Source organism: Gigantopelta aegis, unplaced genomic scaffold, assembly GCF_016097555.1.
Source record: "Gigantopelta aegis isolate Gae_Host unplaced genomic scaffold, Gae_host_genome ctg4754_pilon_pilon, whole genome shotgun sequence".
In the NCBI taxonomy this organism is placed as follows: Eukaryota; Metazoa; Mollusca; class Gastropoda; order Neomphalida; family Peltospiridae; genus Gigantopelta; species Gigantopelta aegis.
This window is the reverse complement of record NW_024534023.1, coordinates 25571-42551: the sequence shown is the minus strand read 5'-3', so window position 1 is coordinate 42551 and position 16981 is coordinate 25571. Positions and strand designations below refer to the sequence as shown.

General features: G+C 32.7%; 1 protein-coding gene across 1 annotated transcript; it reads right to left on the bottom strand.

The window, feature by feature from the left end:
* Nucleotides 1-766: 766 nt before the first annotated feature.
* On the bottom strand, nt 767-9277 carry LOC121366097 (transaldolase-like). Its single transcript, XM_041490684.1, is given in 11 exon segments — nt 767-930; nt 988-1055; nt 6288-6352; nt 6354-6418; nt 6617-6731; nt 6776-6830; nt 6877-7008; nt 7805-7912; nt 8913-9039; nt 9212-9244; nt 9247-9277. Coding segments are annotated over 11 exon segments (963 nt in total).
* Nucleotides 9278-16981: the final 7704 nt, after the last annotated feature.

Here is a 16981-nt window from a genome sequence, read left to right as displayed (position 1 = left end):
TAAACGTAAAGCACACATTCTAAACCAATGGAGGCTTGTGGAGGCAGGTACATCAGTGCAGCTGGATGAATTGGATGGAGAGGAAGAGATAGATGCTGAATAGGGAGAAATAGAACCAAGGACAAAGAACCGAATGTATCATCTTCAGAGGCAGAAACATCGCTGTCAGAATCTAGAGGACGGATTACAATGATCGTATTACAGATGTATTATTATGACAGTACGTATTACCTTGATCGGCAAATAGTCTTCGCGTGGATCTAGACTGCTTCGAGAAACAAGTCGTCTTCTTCAGAAAAAAACTCTGTTCCTTGCTCGGTCTCCCATCATTAAACTCATTTCGGACACAAATAGGATGAAGGTCAGGTATTGTACATATATCACGTTTTACGCCTTTCAGCATGCGCACATTTTTTCTGCTTGCTTAGATTGCGCGTGCACTCTTATCTTTATATACACACGTGACGTAGTGGTTTTACAATTATAGGGGGTAAGAATTATAATAAGCGAATTTTCAGCTTTTATACATATCCTAGCGTTTGCTTTTAATCTGTTGTACTTATTCAACCTTATAGCCACCTCTAAATTACATTTATATACATACATATGTACATTTTACTTTTAATATTCGTTAACACTACATAGGTGTTAGTTAGGTATTATTAAGATAGCAGCATATAAAAAATCATGTTAGGTTAAAATTGACGCTATACTATTAAAGTTGAATTTTTGTCTTGATCGTTGAACAATTGATGACTGTAAGCATCTAACTGGTTAACTTCTGCTTGATCAGTTTTTCCAATTTACGAGTGTCTTCAGCAAATTTACGGATGCCCTCAGATAATTTCTCAGTAGCCATTTGATCTTCATTCAATTCCCAACGAAATTGCGCTTCATTCAAGGTTATCTTCTCCATATCTGATGTACGAGCTAATAAAAAAAGGAACAAAAGATGTCTTATTACAATATGTCATTATAACAATATACCGGCTTCTATGGAGAGCTTCTGAGAAACAGTTTCCTTTGAATTTTTCAACTCCTCCAAGAGCTTAGGCCTGAAAGGAACCACACATTATAATTACATGTCTGTGTTGATAAAGTTATGCAACAATACATCATCACTATGAGTATAATTAAATGATGTCTCTTTGAAGACTAATTCAATATTATGTTCATTTGTTGTCCTTTATATCTATAATGATATTGCAACTAATCTTTGCACAAATCAACAATTGACAACATCCAAATTATGTTGAAATATATAATGATTAATTTTATATACATAACAATGAAATTATGCAAAAATAACTATTACATAATGCAGCATAATTATTTATATAACATTAATGTTGTTGAGGTATACTATTAGTTTGCACCACCAACACGCTACAGGCTATAAATGATTACTCAACATTATGTAACAGGAAAGTCATCGGCATGATAATAAAGCAACTATAATTAAACATGTGAGAACTACCATCAACAAAAGTCATAGTAACCTTTGAACAAGAATTTTGGCTACTAGAGCGGGTCTCAGAATGGCATCTTCTATAACTGTGAATGTTATATTGGTCAAGTTATAATACCTACAAAAATTTTTAATTGAGAAAGAATGGCAGTTGTGTTGTGATATGTAACCTTCACAAAGTATTAAGCCTTCTAGAAGTAGCTGAAAATTAATTTAAAATATTCCATTTTACTGAAAATCTTCTCGTTTCATTTTTTCTCTTATATGCAATAAATTAATGATACAAATGCAATACAAAAAGAGACAATATCTATAAAAATCACTAATCATTTATAGTATTCAAGTAAATTATTCTGAACCAGTTCTTTTTTACTATAACATTAGTTTGATTAGCCATACTTTAAAGTTAACTTTTTTGCAGTAATTGTTAAGAATAAAAGGAATGTAGTTTATTTGGTATATAACTTCAAGGAATTAGTCAATAAACTATAAAAATTATACTAATGAGTATACATTTCAATATATGGATTGAAAAAAAAAATTGGATTTAATATCTTATAAATAACTATTAATAATATTATCAGTCATTTATGATTTTTACCTTCAGTCAATTATTACATGTGCTTCAAGTTATAGTTTATTAAAATTAATACCACAAGTTTAGATTGTTAAATAATACACCCACTTATATTAATTATTTAACAAAACAATTGCATAATAATAAATAATAAGTTATCAAGCAGCATTGTATAGGTACAAGAGTGAATAAAATATGTTACTTCTTATTACCTAATACTATAGAGGTGGCAGGTGCTTTTAGTAAGACACAGGTAGTACATTATATTCACATCCTATATAAACTTTACAACATACTAGGAGGTGTATTCAGACATAATATGGTTTAGAGCACACGCTTTTAGCTAAAATTGGTTCACTTAAGATTATGTAACATCATGTTATTGGCATAGACTAATTCAATATTAAGTCATTTGTTGTCCTTTATATCTATAATGATATTGCAACTAATCTTTGCACAAATCAACAATGACAACATCCAAAATTATGTTGAAATATATAATGATTAATTTTATATACATAACAATGAAATTATCCAAAAATAACTATTACATAATGCAGCATAATTATTTATATAACATTAATGTTGTTGAAGGTATACTATTAGTTTGCACCACCAACACGCTACAGGCTATAAATGATTACTCAACATTATGTAACAGGAAAGTCATCGGCATGATAATAAAGCAACTATAATTAAACATGTGAGAACTACCATCAACAAAAGTCATAGTAACCTTTGAACAAGAATTTGGGCTACTAAAGCGGCTCTCAGAATGGCATCTTCTATAACTGTGAATGTTATATTGGTCAAGTTATAATACCTACAAAAAATATTTTATTGAGAAAGAATGGCAGTTGTGTTGTGATATGTAACCTTTAATATACACACAAAGTATTAAGCCTTCTAGAAGTAGCTGAAAATTAATTTAAAATATTCCATTTTAATTGAAAATCTTCTCATTTCATTTTTCTCTTATATGCAATAATTAATGATACAAATGCAATACAAAAAGAGACAATATCTATAAAAATCACTAATCATTTATAGTATTCAAGTAAATTATTCTGAACCAGTTCTTTTTACTATAACATTAGTTTGATTAGCCATACTTTAAAGTTAACTTTTTTGCAGTAATTGTTAAGAATAAAAGGAAATGTAGTTTATTTGGTATATAACTTCAAGGAATTAGTCAATAAACTATAAAAATTATACTAATGAGTATACATTTCAATATATGGATTGAAAAAAAAATTGATTTAATATCTTATTAAATAACTATTAATAATATTTTATCAGTCATTTATGATTTTTACCTTCAGTCAAAAAATATTACATGTGCTTCAAGTTATAGTTTATTAAAATTAAACCACAAGTTTAGATTGTTAAATAATACACCCACTTATATAATTATTTAACAAAACAATTGCATAATAATAAATAATAAGTTATCAAGCAGCATTGTATAGGTACAAGAGTGAATAAAATATGTTACTTCTTATTACCTAATACTATAGAGGTGGCAGGTGCTTTTAGTAAGACACAGGTAGTACCTTATATTCACATACTATATAAACTTTACAACATATTAGGAGGTGTATTCAACGTAATATGGTTTAGAGCACACACTCTTAGCTAAAATTGGTTACTTAAGCTTATGTAACATCATGTTATTGGCATAGTTTACTGTAATGTCGGGTAACTTTGAGCTCATTTTATAGGAATCTTGTAACATGACTCGACTGTTCCAACAATAACATTGTCAAAAGCCACAACAACACTTTGTAACATTAATATTGTAATATTTAACAATACTATCATTAGTACTGAATTGATTGGAAAGTTTTTTTTTTATGTAACACCATAAAACTTAGTCAGTCCCTACATGTTCTGCTTGCTACTAGAACTCTAATAAACACTTTTGTTCAATCATGTCAATTAGCGCTCCTATTTTGGTCACAGGAATAAGTTACACCAAATACCATAGTCATGTAATGTTATTAGCAGATAAGAAACTTATTTAACAATTCTTAAGTGAAAATACTGAAAATTAGTGACAGAATAAAGTGCATGCATCAAAAAGTTAGTAACTACATCACATGTACCATCACAATCGGTAGTTGGATGTATGTTCACTACTCAAACTAGTTATATCATAATCAAATATATAGTTTATACACCCAACTGTATTATAACTCATAGATTTCATAGATGATATGGGATGTGATAGCACACACGTGTGTCAAAACTTGTCATCATTAATGGAAAATTTGCTTACTAAAGACTCTCTGAATGGCATCTTTCTATAATTGTTATATTAAGAATATTTGATTGAGAAAGAATGACAGATGTATTGCGTTATGTAATCTTCATACACACAAAGTATTAAACCTTCTAGAAGTATCTGTAAATTAATACATTCAAACTATAATACTGATAGTTTGGGGTTAATATTACTTTTAAACTGAAAATCTTCTCATTTCATTTTTCTCTTATATGCAATAATTAATGATACAAATGCAATACAAAAAGAGACAATATCTATAAAAATCACTAATCATTTATAGTATTCAAGTAAATTATTCTGAACCAGTTCTTTTTACTATAACATTAGTTTGATTAGCCATACTTTAAAGTTAACTTTTTTGCAATAATTGTTAAGAATAAAAGGAAATGTAGTTTATTTGGTATATAACTTCAAGGAATTAGTCAATAAACTATAAAATTATACTATTAAGTATACATTTCAATATATGGATTGAAAAAAAATTGGATTTAATATCTTATAAATAACTATTAATAATATTATCAGTCATTTATGATTTTTACCTTCAGTCAATTATTACATGTGCTTCAAGTTATAGTTTATTAAAATTAATACCACAAGTTTAGATTGTTAAATAATACACCCACTTATATTAATTATTTAACAAAACAATTGCATAATAATAAATAATAAGTTATCAAGCAGCATTGTATAGGTACAAGAGTGAATAAAATATGTTACTTCTTATTACCTAATACTATAGAGGTGGCAGGTGCTTTTAGTAAGACACAGGTAGTACATTATATTCACATACTATATAAACTTTACAACATACTAGGAGGTGTATTCAGACGTAATATGGTTTAGAGCACACACTCTTAGCTAAAATTGGTTACTTAAGCTTATGTAACATCATGTTATTGGCATAGTTTACTGTAATGTCGGGTAACTTTGAGCTTCATTTTATAGGAATCTTGTAACATGACTCGACTGTTCCGACAATAACATTGTCAAAAGCCACAACAACACTTTGTAACATTAATATTGTATATTTAACAATACTATCATTTGTACTGGATTGGAAAGTTTTTATGTAACACCATAAACTTAGTCAGTCCCTACATGTTCTGTATGCTACTAGAACCTCTAATAAACACTTTTGTTCAATCATGTCAATTAGCACTCCTATAGTGAAAAATACTGCAAATTAATGACAGAGAAAAGTGCATATACTAAAAAACTAGTAACAATATCACGTGTACCATCACAATCAGTCGTTGGATGTATGTTCACTACTCAAACTAGTTATATCATAATCAATAACTATAGCTTATAGACCCAGCTGTATTATAACGACCCACAGATTTCATAGAATGTGATCATTAGCACACAACAGACTTGGCATGATTACCTAACATTTTGTAAGAGCAATGTCTTCTATGTACCATACCACGTCACAAGCTTGCAATGATTATTCAAGATTTTATAACAGTTACCTTGCTGGTCACGATAGAATTACACATAGATCCATAAACAACGTCGGGTAACCTTTGAACAGGTCATTTCTATCTGTTCGAGCCAAATTCCATAACTACAACCTCATTCCATCATTATATAAAGATAACATACAATAATCAATTTTATTAATTTAAAAGTGGTTGAAAATTGATAAGAAGAATAAGATCATAATCTCATAAGATAATTGTAGTTGTTATTTTAATTTACACTAACTCATAAAAGTCATACATAACTACAATATATTTTAAGAGAACTATTATTTTAATCTATTACGTAGAAGACTTTTCTATGTATATAACAATAAGCTCCTGATTCAGACTTCAGAGGAATATACTATCTAATGTAATATAGCTATAATACTAAATAACTTCTTATTGAGCTTACTACTTGTTAATGGGAGATATGAAAACAAAAACTAACCAATTCTCATACTATACTATTAAATAATGAAAGCTTACGATATAGTGAGGTTATCACAGCCAGCTAACTCAGTGATCTGCCCAATATTTCTAAAGGAGGCACCCCATCACGATAGTCTTGTAACCATATTTCTTGTAGTAATTATAGATTTTTGTAACAGACTTCACACCTAGAGAGAGAGAGAGAGAGAGAGAGAGAGAGAGAGAGGAGAGAGAGAGAGAGAGAGAGAGAGAGAGAGAGAGAGAGAGAGAGAGAGAGAGAGAGAGAGAGAGAGAGAGAGAGAGAGAGAGAGAGAGAGAGAGAGAGAGAGAGAGAGAGAGAGCAAAATACTCTAATGCCTCGAATGGGAATCCATGTTATTCCTGACCTGGATCTTCATTGGGTTGATAAACCTTCTTGTCAGTGTTCTTAACATACCAATCAAAAATACGCCCAACAAAAGGAGAAATAAGAGTCACGCCTGCTTCTGCACAAGCTACAGCCTATAAGAACAATAACACATTAGAAGGGAAGAGGGTATACTGACAGAATGCAAAAGAAGAGTGAGATTGCAATGAATGCCATACTGCTCTTCCAATATTCTATAAAAAGGGATTTTACAATTTAAAACACATTCATTGACATTACTTCGCAGTTTGAATGCCTTCCCATGTGGAGGCTAACTTGATTAATACTCTTTCTTTACTGATTCCAACTTGTTCATACAGTTCAATAAATCTCCTGGCCTTAGCCAAGCTAGCTTCTTTGTCAAATGAGAGACTATAGGAAACAGAATAATGTAATAATTACAACAGATATCACTTTGAAAGTACAGGTCTCTAATGTCATCTTTTATCTGATTGCTTGGCCCTAGTCTTTAGTACTAACTACAAGTCAATACACAACAGATGTTATACTCAAAAACACTGTTCAAATTCAAATAGAGATTCTATTTGATAATCAACTGAATTAAGATCACCATAATCCTTATGACACTACTATACTAGGACATTTATTTTGAAATTAATAATTCCTTTCTATCAATTGATTAATAAAATTAAGCTTCACTTCACATGATATCAGAGGCAGATCTATGGGGGAGGGAGGCAGGCCCACCCTAAAATTTGTCCCACCCACGTTACTTTATTTTTATTGATAAACCACGCCTTAATTAGTTAAGATTAACTGCACCTCTATGATAATTAGCCTCAGGGCCCACCCAAGAACTTTTTCCTAGATCCACCCCTACATGATATTGTTGTATATAGATAAACTGGTAAAAAACAGATATTACACAATGAACAGCTGAGTATTCATGTAAATATAAGATGCATCATTGATTCCAATAAATAGTCTCATTGATATTATTATATGAAAAGTTAGCTAACTAGCTCCTCCCACCTACGGAAGTAGGTGGAGCTCCACGTGTGGGTGTGCATGTAACCTATACCCATCCCACATAATAATCCATAGAAGTGACAAAATAATTGCATATCAGTAATAATTATTTAATTTAGATGTTTTTAGAATATTGGGAATTATATGATAAATTTTTTACCACAGCTGACATACTTACCGGGCATCTACTTCTGTTGATACTCGTCCAGGCACAAGTTTGAGAATTTTCTCTCCAAAATTGACATAGAGTTTATCAATGGCAGCAGTGACTTGGTCATCAATATTACTGTAGAAAATGATGGAGTCAATTACATGTGATAATAATCTTGGCTGTGTTAAAGGAACATATGATCTAATGATTGCTATTATTGGGACTACTCTACAAGGATAATTCACTATTATGTTTATAGTCCTTCTAGAGGACATACAATGATAGTCAAACAAAAGACATCTGTTCCATTGTTTAACTATATAAACAGTGGATTAGTTTGATGAGAGAAAAGGGAGCTGCTCTTCTAATGTCACCAGATAATAATGAAAATTCAGGTTTGGGGTCAGTACATTTAATATAATTGTATAAATACTCCAGGCCTGAGATATACCATTGAGACTTAGACAAGGAATCAATTCAATCTGAACAATGTATATATGAATAGCTTGTTAAGGTCTTTAAAAGTTTGTCATTTAAACACACCCAACAAGGTGCACATGAAATACTTCTCCAGTGATACTAAGTCTTTTACAGATGTTGATGATGATACATGATGCAAAAAGAGTTTGGAGCATTATTAGAAAGTATAAAAAATTGTTTCTGACTAGCCATTGAAAGTACAAGTGTGTATGTTTCCTTGTAGTAAACCAAACAGGTATTGCACTAACAAACAAAACTGTTAATCAAAGGTAAGCAACAAGGCATAAATGTAGTAAGATACAAGTATTTGTACTTTTTAGAAATATTGTCGATGTTTAATTATTTGAATGAATAAAATTTACAAATTACTTGGCATTACCTTGAATAAGAAATGAAAAAAATGTATTAAACCTCAAACTTGATAATAATACTGACTAAACAAATGTAGTACCATGTTTACTATAATGATCAATCATACTCTAAATTCTGGCAACATGCATAACCAATATGCCTTCATGGCCAAGTGTAACTTGAAATTTCAATTATAATTATGTCTTAGCTAATAAATACCACCTGCCCCTTTTACAAATGCTCCCTACAATTAAGGATCATAATTTTGTTTATGATTCTATTTATACAATTTCCTTTATAATACCTGCCTCCCTGAGCCTTTCCATAGGCAATCGCATCAGCTACTAAATCTTGATATTGAGGCATCTGGGCTGCTGCATACAGCAGAGAAGGATTAGTAGTGGCATCTGTTGGTTTATACTGATCAATAGCTAAAGGATATATGTAATATATGAGTAATCAATTTCTTGAAAGTACTAGATTTATCATTTGGGATAACTACATCAAACAATTATAAAATATAGATAAAATATAGTGTATTTGTGACATACAAATACATGGACATTGATAAACTCAATGTTTATATAATAATTATATTCTCACCATCAATATCGCCAGTGTCAGCAACTACAGTTTAAACTGCTTCAATTGCTCTAACGCATTTGCCATAGCTAGGTAAAAAATAAGGTCTTTACTGTTATTTACCAATTCACATTACCTGCTGTATAAAAAGACTTTATAGTCCCTCTTGATTCAATGGAATGTACAGGGCTGACTTGCTTCAGGAAGTAGGATGGGCTGAAGAAAATGTGAAGTGACGTCATTGTGACATTGCTTTATGCAAATTACTACTACAATACAGCAAGAAAAATGTCCCGCTCTTACCACGTGTAACGACCAATCAGATACTTTGGTGTTTGGTACCTCTTCAGTATCTTAGCGACATTGTTTACAGTTCAGTTGGCAGTTCTAGTCTAGAGTATTACCCTGAGGTAATTTATTCCTAGGAGAATACCACTGGTCATGCAACAGCAACAAGTGCCCTTATATCGACCACTACCACCAGCCTACTCTTACCTCATCTTTGCATGTCACTAGAGGTTCTAGACCGAGCATGCATCAACAGACTCACAGTCCTTTCAAACATCCTAATCAACATCCTCGTCAAGTTGTACAACACAAAAAACGCAAGTACACCAAAACCAGGAAAAGAAAGGTAGTTGAATTTTTTACTTTTATGTTTGTTAGTGTTTTCATTATTAGAGGAGAGCCAATCTCAGACTGACCGTTTATCTCTACTTCATTCACGACTTCAACAAGAAGCTGAAAAGATACGGAAATGGAAAAATGGTAACAGAACTTGAGTTACGACAAAAAACCACCAACTTCAGGAAGCACAGCAATTAATTGAGAAGCAACAAAAATCACTTATTGATATACAAGTATGTCTAATTAAAAGTACATAATTCTATATTGTGTTCTAGTTGCAGAATGAGTCATTAAACTCACGTTTGGAAGAGGAGATAGCAACCAACAAGAAATACAAAGAAAGTAATATTTTTTTTAAAGAGAGCCACTGTTGTAATTTTTTGTTATCTTTAGATACAATCTACAGAGAGTTATGTCATGCTCTAAAGGAGCACACCTGTAGTGTGGAGACATCAGTAGATCAAGGAAAAATGATCGGAGAGAACTTGGAGAGCGCAATATATATTTTGACTGAGCAATATAAAGTGAGACAATTTAAGACTGAATTGATATGCCTGTTTAAAGGAATTAGTTGAACGATTTCAAATGGAGCAACAGCAAATAGAAACTTACGATTTGTTGAAGGAAAAAAGTCAGTTCCAAATACAAATGAATACTTGTATTCATGACATGTGCACAGTTGAACAAGAGAAGGCAAGAAAGGCAGAGCTATCTAAGCAACTAAATGAGTTTGAGAACATCTAGTACTGAACAGGTATAACAGTATAATGCTGTATGTGTAACACTAAAACATTATCTTCTCTTGTCAGATTCAAACTTTACAGTTTGAGCTAGTTCAGTTAAGAACTGAAAATGATAACTGATAACTTCTCTGAGGAAAAGAACTCATGCCTTGCTATTCTTTGAAGAGAACAACGTATGTTTAAGAGAATATAACTGTGTTTATGTGCCTTATAGGAAAATTAGAAGAGACACTGAAAAGAATGGAGATAATTGTTTCAAATAAAGATGCAGAGTTGGAAAGTTGCAATGCCTCAACTCAACAGAGAGAGGTGAGTAATAAGTTAGTGTGTAGAATACTGGGTCCTATTATGTACTATTTACACTACAAGTATTAGCTATAATGTTTAATGATGTGTAGGCATTGTGTTACTTATAAATTATTTCATCATCTATAGACAGAAGTGGTGACTTTACACAGTCATATAGAGGACTTAGACCAAGAGATAAAGCAGTTAAAATGGATTTGTTCTGATCACAAACAACAACATGTTGAGTTAGTAAAGCAACATGAAGATAGAGAGAGAGAACATCAGGAATTGAGAGGGTCATTAGAATCACAATTAAGGAGAAAGAAAGGAGGTGATTCTTGTAATGATACTCTCAGCGATGAGTTTTCCAATAGATTAAGCCAATTAGAGAGCCAATTATTAGGTGCCATAGAAGAAAAGGTAAGTAAATATTATAGTCATATCAATTTCCAACAACTGATTAAGAGTGACTCTCACCTCTACAGTTGCATCTTGCACAACAATGTGAGAGTTTTCAATTAAACTTCAACTTACAGAAAGAGAACGAACAATCGCTCAACATCAATCTGAATGATCTGGAAAACCAGTTTGACCAGCTCAAACAGGATCATACCAAGTCAAAGGATTGAGTTTCAACATGTCAGACCAAATATCTGGTCTCCAATGTTTACTAGAACAGAAAGAACAAGGAAGAGGTCAGTGTGCATCAGCAATTTAACAATTTTACTCAAATAGGATGTAAGAAGAAAATGACAGAATCTTTAGAAGAAAGAGACAAGAAGTAAGAGTTTACATTCATTTATATAATCTAATCCTCTATTTAGGTTGTGAGCCTACAAGATAATTGTACTCACTTGCAAACAAGACCTGTACACTCAATGAGGAGGTAGATATATGTACATGTGTCAGGTGATTGTTCATTGGTTTGCCTAGAACAAAGATTTATCCTCTCAATTAAAAGAAAGGAGGAGACTATACACTTGCTCACAACAGAGGTCAGTGTATGCTAGCTTATTGAGGAAATATGACTGATATTAGATGGAATCACTTCATGTAAAACTAAAGACTACAGATGAGAGAAAAGTCTCACCAATACAGAGGTATTTATATGTAGATAAGTACAGTAATAACATATTTCTCATGTTATTGTAGCTGTGTCTGTCAAAGATCACCTAACAACTGTTGAACAAGAGCTAAGGGACAAGGTACATGTACATTATTTTACATGTAATGTGTGATTCTTTTATTCAATAGACTCATGACTTACAACTCAATTAAAACAACATAGAACTAACAGAAGTCATGAAGCTCAAAGTACATTATTTATACTAACATTTTAGTACTTCATATGTATCCACTTAGAACTCGGTCCTATATCAGATTTAGAGTCACGTGACCAATCCATTTTCATCTCTACAACTTGAAATAAACTAATCTAAAACTAATGAAAAAGAGAGAACACTGCTATTCACCAAAAGGAACTCCCAAGAGTATTTTGATAAGATTTCCAAATTACAAGAGCAATTAAAGGAGCTGTCTCAAGAGTTTGGTGTTGTCCCTCGAATGAAGAAGAAATCAAGAAAGCTATGGATGCTCATGCTAAAGAAATGGGATTAACTCTTGAGAGATACAAGTTTACATCATAATGGCATTATATGATACTTATTTGATCCTGACAGGCTGAGAATACTTACATTGTAGCACAGAAAGATAAGAAAATTGAAAGTTTGAGAGAAGTACAGATGAAAGGTTTTGTATTCAACCTGCTATAGTACAATGATTTAGTAGAATTCAATAGTCAAAAGAAAGAGAAGAACTGAAAAGTAAAGTACTTGAACTTGAAGAACAAATGCAACTACATAGTCAAGAGAAAGTGTGTACTATAATATATAGATATGTTGCTTTTATTAATTATAGGAGTGTGTTGCTAAGGAAACAGAACAATATAAAGCACAGATCCACTCACTGGAAATACAACTAAATGACAAAGTATGTAAACAAGGTTTTTAAGATTAGGTGATTAAATTGTATTGCTTAGGACAATGAACCTGACTCAATTAATAACAGCAGCCAGTACATTGCAGCTAAATTAAAGTAATTGTATTGTGTATTAGAATATAATAATGACATTCCTCAGTCCCCAGAATAAAAGAGAAAAACAAGGCTACAGAAATTTCTCCCTATACTACTCCCATTCAATCTAAAGGTATTATGAATGTAGGGACTATAAAACAATATCTTTGTTAGCCAACTCCTCAGACACCATCAAGACAATCCAAACTTCAACATAACTCAACAGTACATTTATTCAGAATTTTTAATCTATTTTGTCATGGTATTTTAGGCTTCAATCAGCTATTTCTCCTCGTGTCCCTGTCCACCTCCTCAAAGAATCACTCGTCCTCGTCCACTACTCCCAATCTAATAGCAAGAGTAAAGATGTGAGTTACATGTAGCTTATAAAATTATTAAAATTTATGTTAGGGTCACTGGAATGAAGAAAAACGGACAATTCAAAGAGTTATTTCCAGATGGCCGGCATTGAAGATGATGAAGCAATTTTTTATAGACCCTAAAGCAAGGTAAAGCCATCCTGTATGTACCGTTCTGTACAGTGAGAGTAGCCAGCACTGTTGTATAGCTGTCCTATACTTCTTTATTACTCTATGTACGTCAGATAGCTACTCCTCGATCTCAGCCTAGGTTCTACAAATGGGCGTGGAAATACCTAGAGTGAACAGACAGGTTCCTAGTAGAGGTCGTGGATGGGAAAAGAAAGGGGGGAGGAGTGAGTCATAATAACAAAGAAAGAAAACGAGAATCTCTTGTGGTTTGACTTAGATCCTGTATTTGGGTTTCCCTCCTGAAACTGAAGGGTATTATATCTTACTACTCATTAAGAGTATAACAATACTTACCTCATTATACGCCTACTCATTAAGAGTATATCACTTATTCTGACCTAATTATACACAATTCAGTGGGTGGGCACCCATCCAACATAACAAATATGGGGATTGCCTTACTATAACTAACACAGATTCAATTATACAAGTCAATTATGTCACTTATGTACAGAGTAGCTTATGAAAATAAACCTGAACACGAAGATTTATTCGAACGAGTTTATTTACCGAGTGGTAGGTCTTCGCGAGCTTGGATGAAGCACCTCCACTGTTGTTCTCGTCTTCGTTGTTGCTGTTGCTTAAATAACAAATGTAATACACAACACAGGATATATAATTGTGTAGAGGATATGTTTACCTGTGGAGGTAGTTGTGGTTGCCTGAAGGTGGTTGAGTGTGATGAAGTTGTGATTAGAACCAAGAAGATGTTCTGCTGTGTATAGGAGATGGAGCAGTAAAACACCTGTAGAAGGCACTCCACTACACTTGTAGTTTGCAGTAGTTACCACCATGGAAGGCTATGGAAAAGAAAAATGAGGCTAACAATTATTAATGAATGTACTACTCCAAATCTACAATTCCAAATTCCGTTAGACTCAATTTAAAATCCAACAGAGTAGTAGGAGTCCATAGTATTTATAATACCAGCTGGTCACAACAGACTAGTAGGAGTCTATTAGTTATTTATAATCCAACTGGTCATATATTCAAGCAGGAGACAAGAGATCGTCTGTAGGTGAGGTGAATATGGAGTGGGGACTTGAGTGATGTCTACAGCGTTCATTAAATATCCGTTCATCCTCCATTCGAATGAACTCTCACTCCAGAGAGTTGGACGTGATAAGAGCTTCTCCTTCGCTCAACCTCACGAACTAGAAGACTTGGCAGTCTCAGTTTCTCTTCTCGTAATGCTTCTCCTCACCTATACAGCTCGCAATTTCTCCCTATCTGAAAGATACATAAAGTATAATTACTAATTTTAAAATCATGGGGGGGGATCCAGGTAAAATACATATGCTCTTTAACAAAGGTGGCAGTCTCATGACATGCAGGCCTCTAAAAATAAAATTGAATAATCATACTTTGAAGCTTCAGTGGTTTGTTAGTAGTCGTTTAGGCGATCTACTTCTGCTGAGAGTTCCCATAATTTCTAGAATTAGGCAGCTGGATTGGAACGATCATTGTTGTTGGAGATGGAGGAGTGTGGTTCCTAAACGAGATTCTAACTCTCTCTTTTCAGCTTCGACTTTTTCCATTCTTTTTCCTAACCTGTTGAACAAGCATTTCCGCTCTTGTTCTAACGGGTCTCCAAATCAATCTTCTCACGACGAAGCTAGAAGAAAAGCAAAAGATATGTTAGTAGTACTGTTTATCACCAACTAAGTTACATTCAGTCTTTTTGAAACATTCTTATATTCAATTAAAGGATCTTGTTAATGGTTATAGATAAGTATGCCATCTCAGTATTCGTATAACTGAATTCTGGTCATAACTAAATAATTAAAATACCTGCTCAATGTTGACTGTTTGCCATTGTCTCTCTCTCAAGCGATCTATCTTCTTCATCAGTTTTACCAATCTGCTGTTCCTGTTTCTTGTTCTAATGTCTGCTCCAACTGGACCTTCTGCCTGTCGTACACTACATAAACCAAAACATGAGGGTTGTCAGGCTATTTAATATTATGTAAATTAGCCACAATATTTATTATTTCTAATTATGTTTCTGGTAAGTGAGATTGTTATCTTTCTTAAAACTAACAACAGAGTATTAGGCAAACTTAATAGTATAGAAGGTGATGTTTATAACACTTGTACAATTCCATTCTACTATAAAATAGATTACTTGATCTAAAAATGAATCTCTTATACCTACATATCCCCCCCTATTTGTTGTCTTTACTACTTGTGCCAACTTTCTTGATAAGTCATGTTGTCAAGAACTATTTCTTATTGTTCATAATTTCATAGCAATTGCTCTTTCTCATTTCTTGAGGGAATGGATTTTCTTTAATAATGTATTACTAAATGAAACTCCTCTTCTGCTTCAGTTGGGCTTGCTAAATGATAGAAATAACAGATGAAAGCCAATAATTGACTGATAGGAAAATATTAATATGATAATTCATAGCCGTGAGGAGTAACGGACATAACAGATAGTATTGGATTTATGACAAAATTATCTATAAAAAAACATGGCTGCCATATCTTAATTACAGAGGTCACGAATTCCATTACTCTATTGAGAATACCATTGTTAATTATAACAACACAATACTCCTTGTATTGAAGAGTCCCTATTACATATAAAACAGATGCTTGACGTAGTCGGTTTGTTCTCTTCAAATCAATGATTTCTACTTGTCAATTTTAACATTCTAGTTCCGTTTGAAGGAAGGCATTTTCTTGTACTACAGGAGCCAGACGAACCATTACTTCACATCCTAATAAAAGAGATGAATATAAATCAAGAAAGTTGTAAAAATACTACAGGAGACCAGAGTGAAGTGTGACAAGATAGGTGATTATTGTCTTATTGTCACATTTTAATTGGCAATATCACTGCTACAATCAGTACAATCATATACAAACTTTCCCAAGCTGTGGAAAAAAAGGAACACATGAGCAGTGTTAGCCCGGTTCTAGATAATCAATGATATCAATGAGTTGCCATTGTTAAAAAGAACAAAACAAAAATTTCACAACGGAGAGATATCTCAACTGTAGGACAATCAGTTGTTGACAATAGAACTCTCTAGACTCTCATTTCTAATGCTTTTTACTAGCTTGATAGACTTGAAGCATCGCTGTTAGATAATAAACTCGCACGGTACGCTTAGTCCATTACCATATTGATAATCTTTAGGCATCTCCTCTCGGCTCCAAGTTAATATAAGTTACTGCCGCCAGGACCCCCGGAGGGGTTCATGGTAGGCATATGGGACAAAGTTAGGATATCATGGATTATGCTTTGTAGGAATAAATGAAATTTCAAAGGAAGGGCTAAATTTGGATTAATTGGAAATAAATAAAACTAGAACATAAACGGGCCGTTATGTGCTACTAGTTCGTTGCCAATATTGACAACGATTTCATAACAACTTCCCAACACAACGTTCTGTTCATCTACTAAGCAGATCTAAAAATTAAGGATAGAGTTCTCTCCTATTTTTATTATGCAAAATAATCGAATTTCTAGACGATATATCATTACAAGACTACCCTAACCT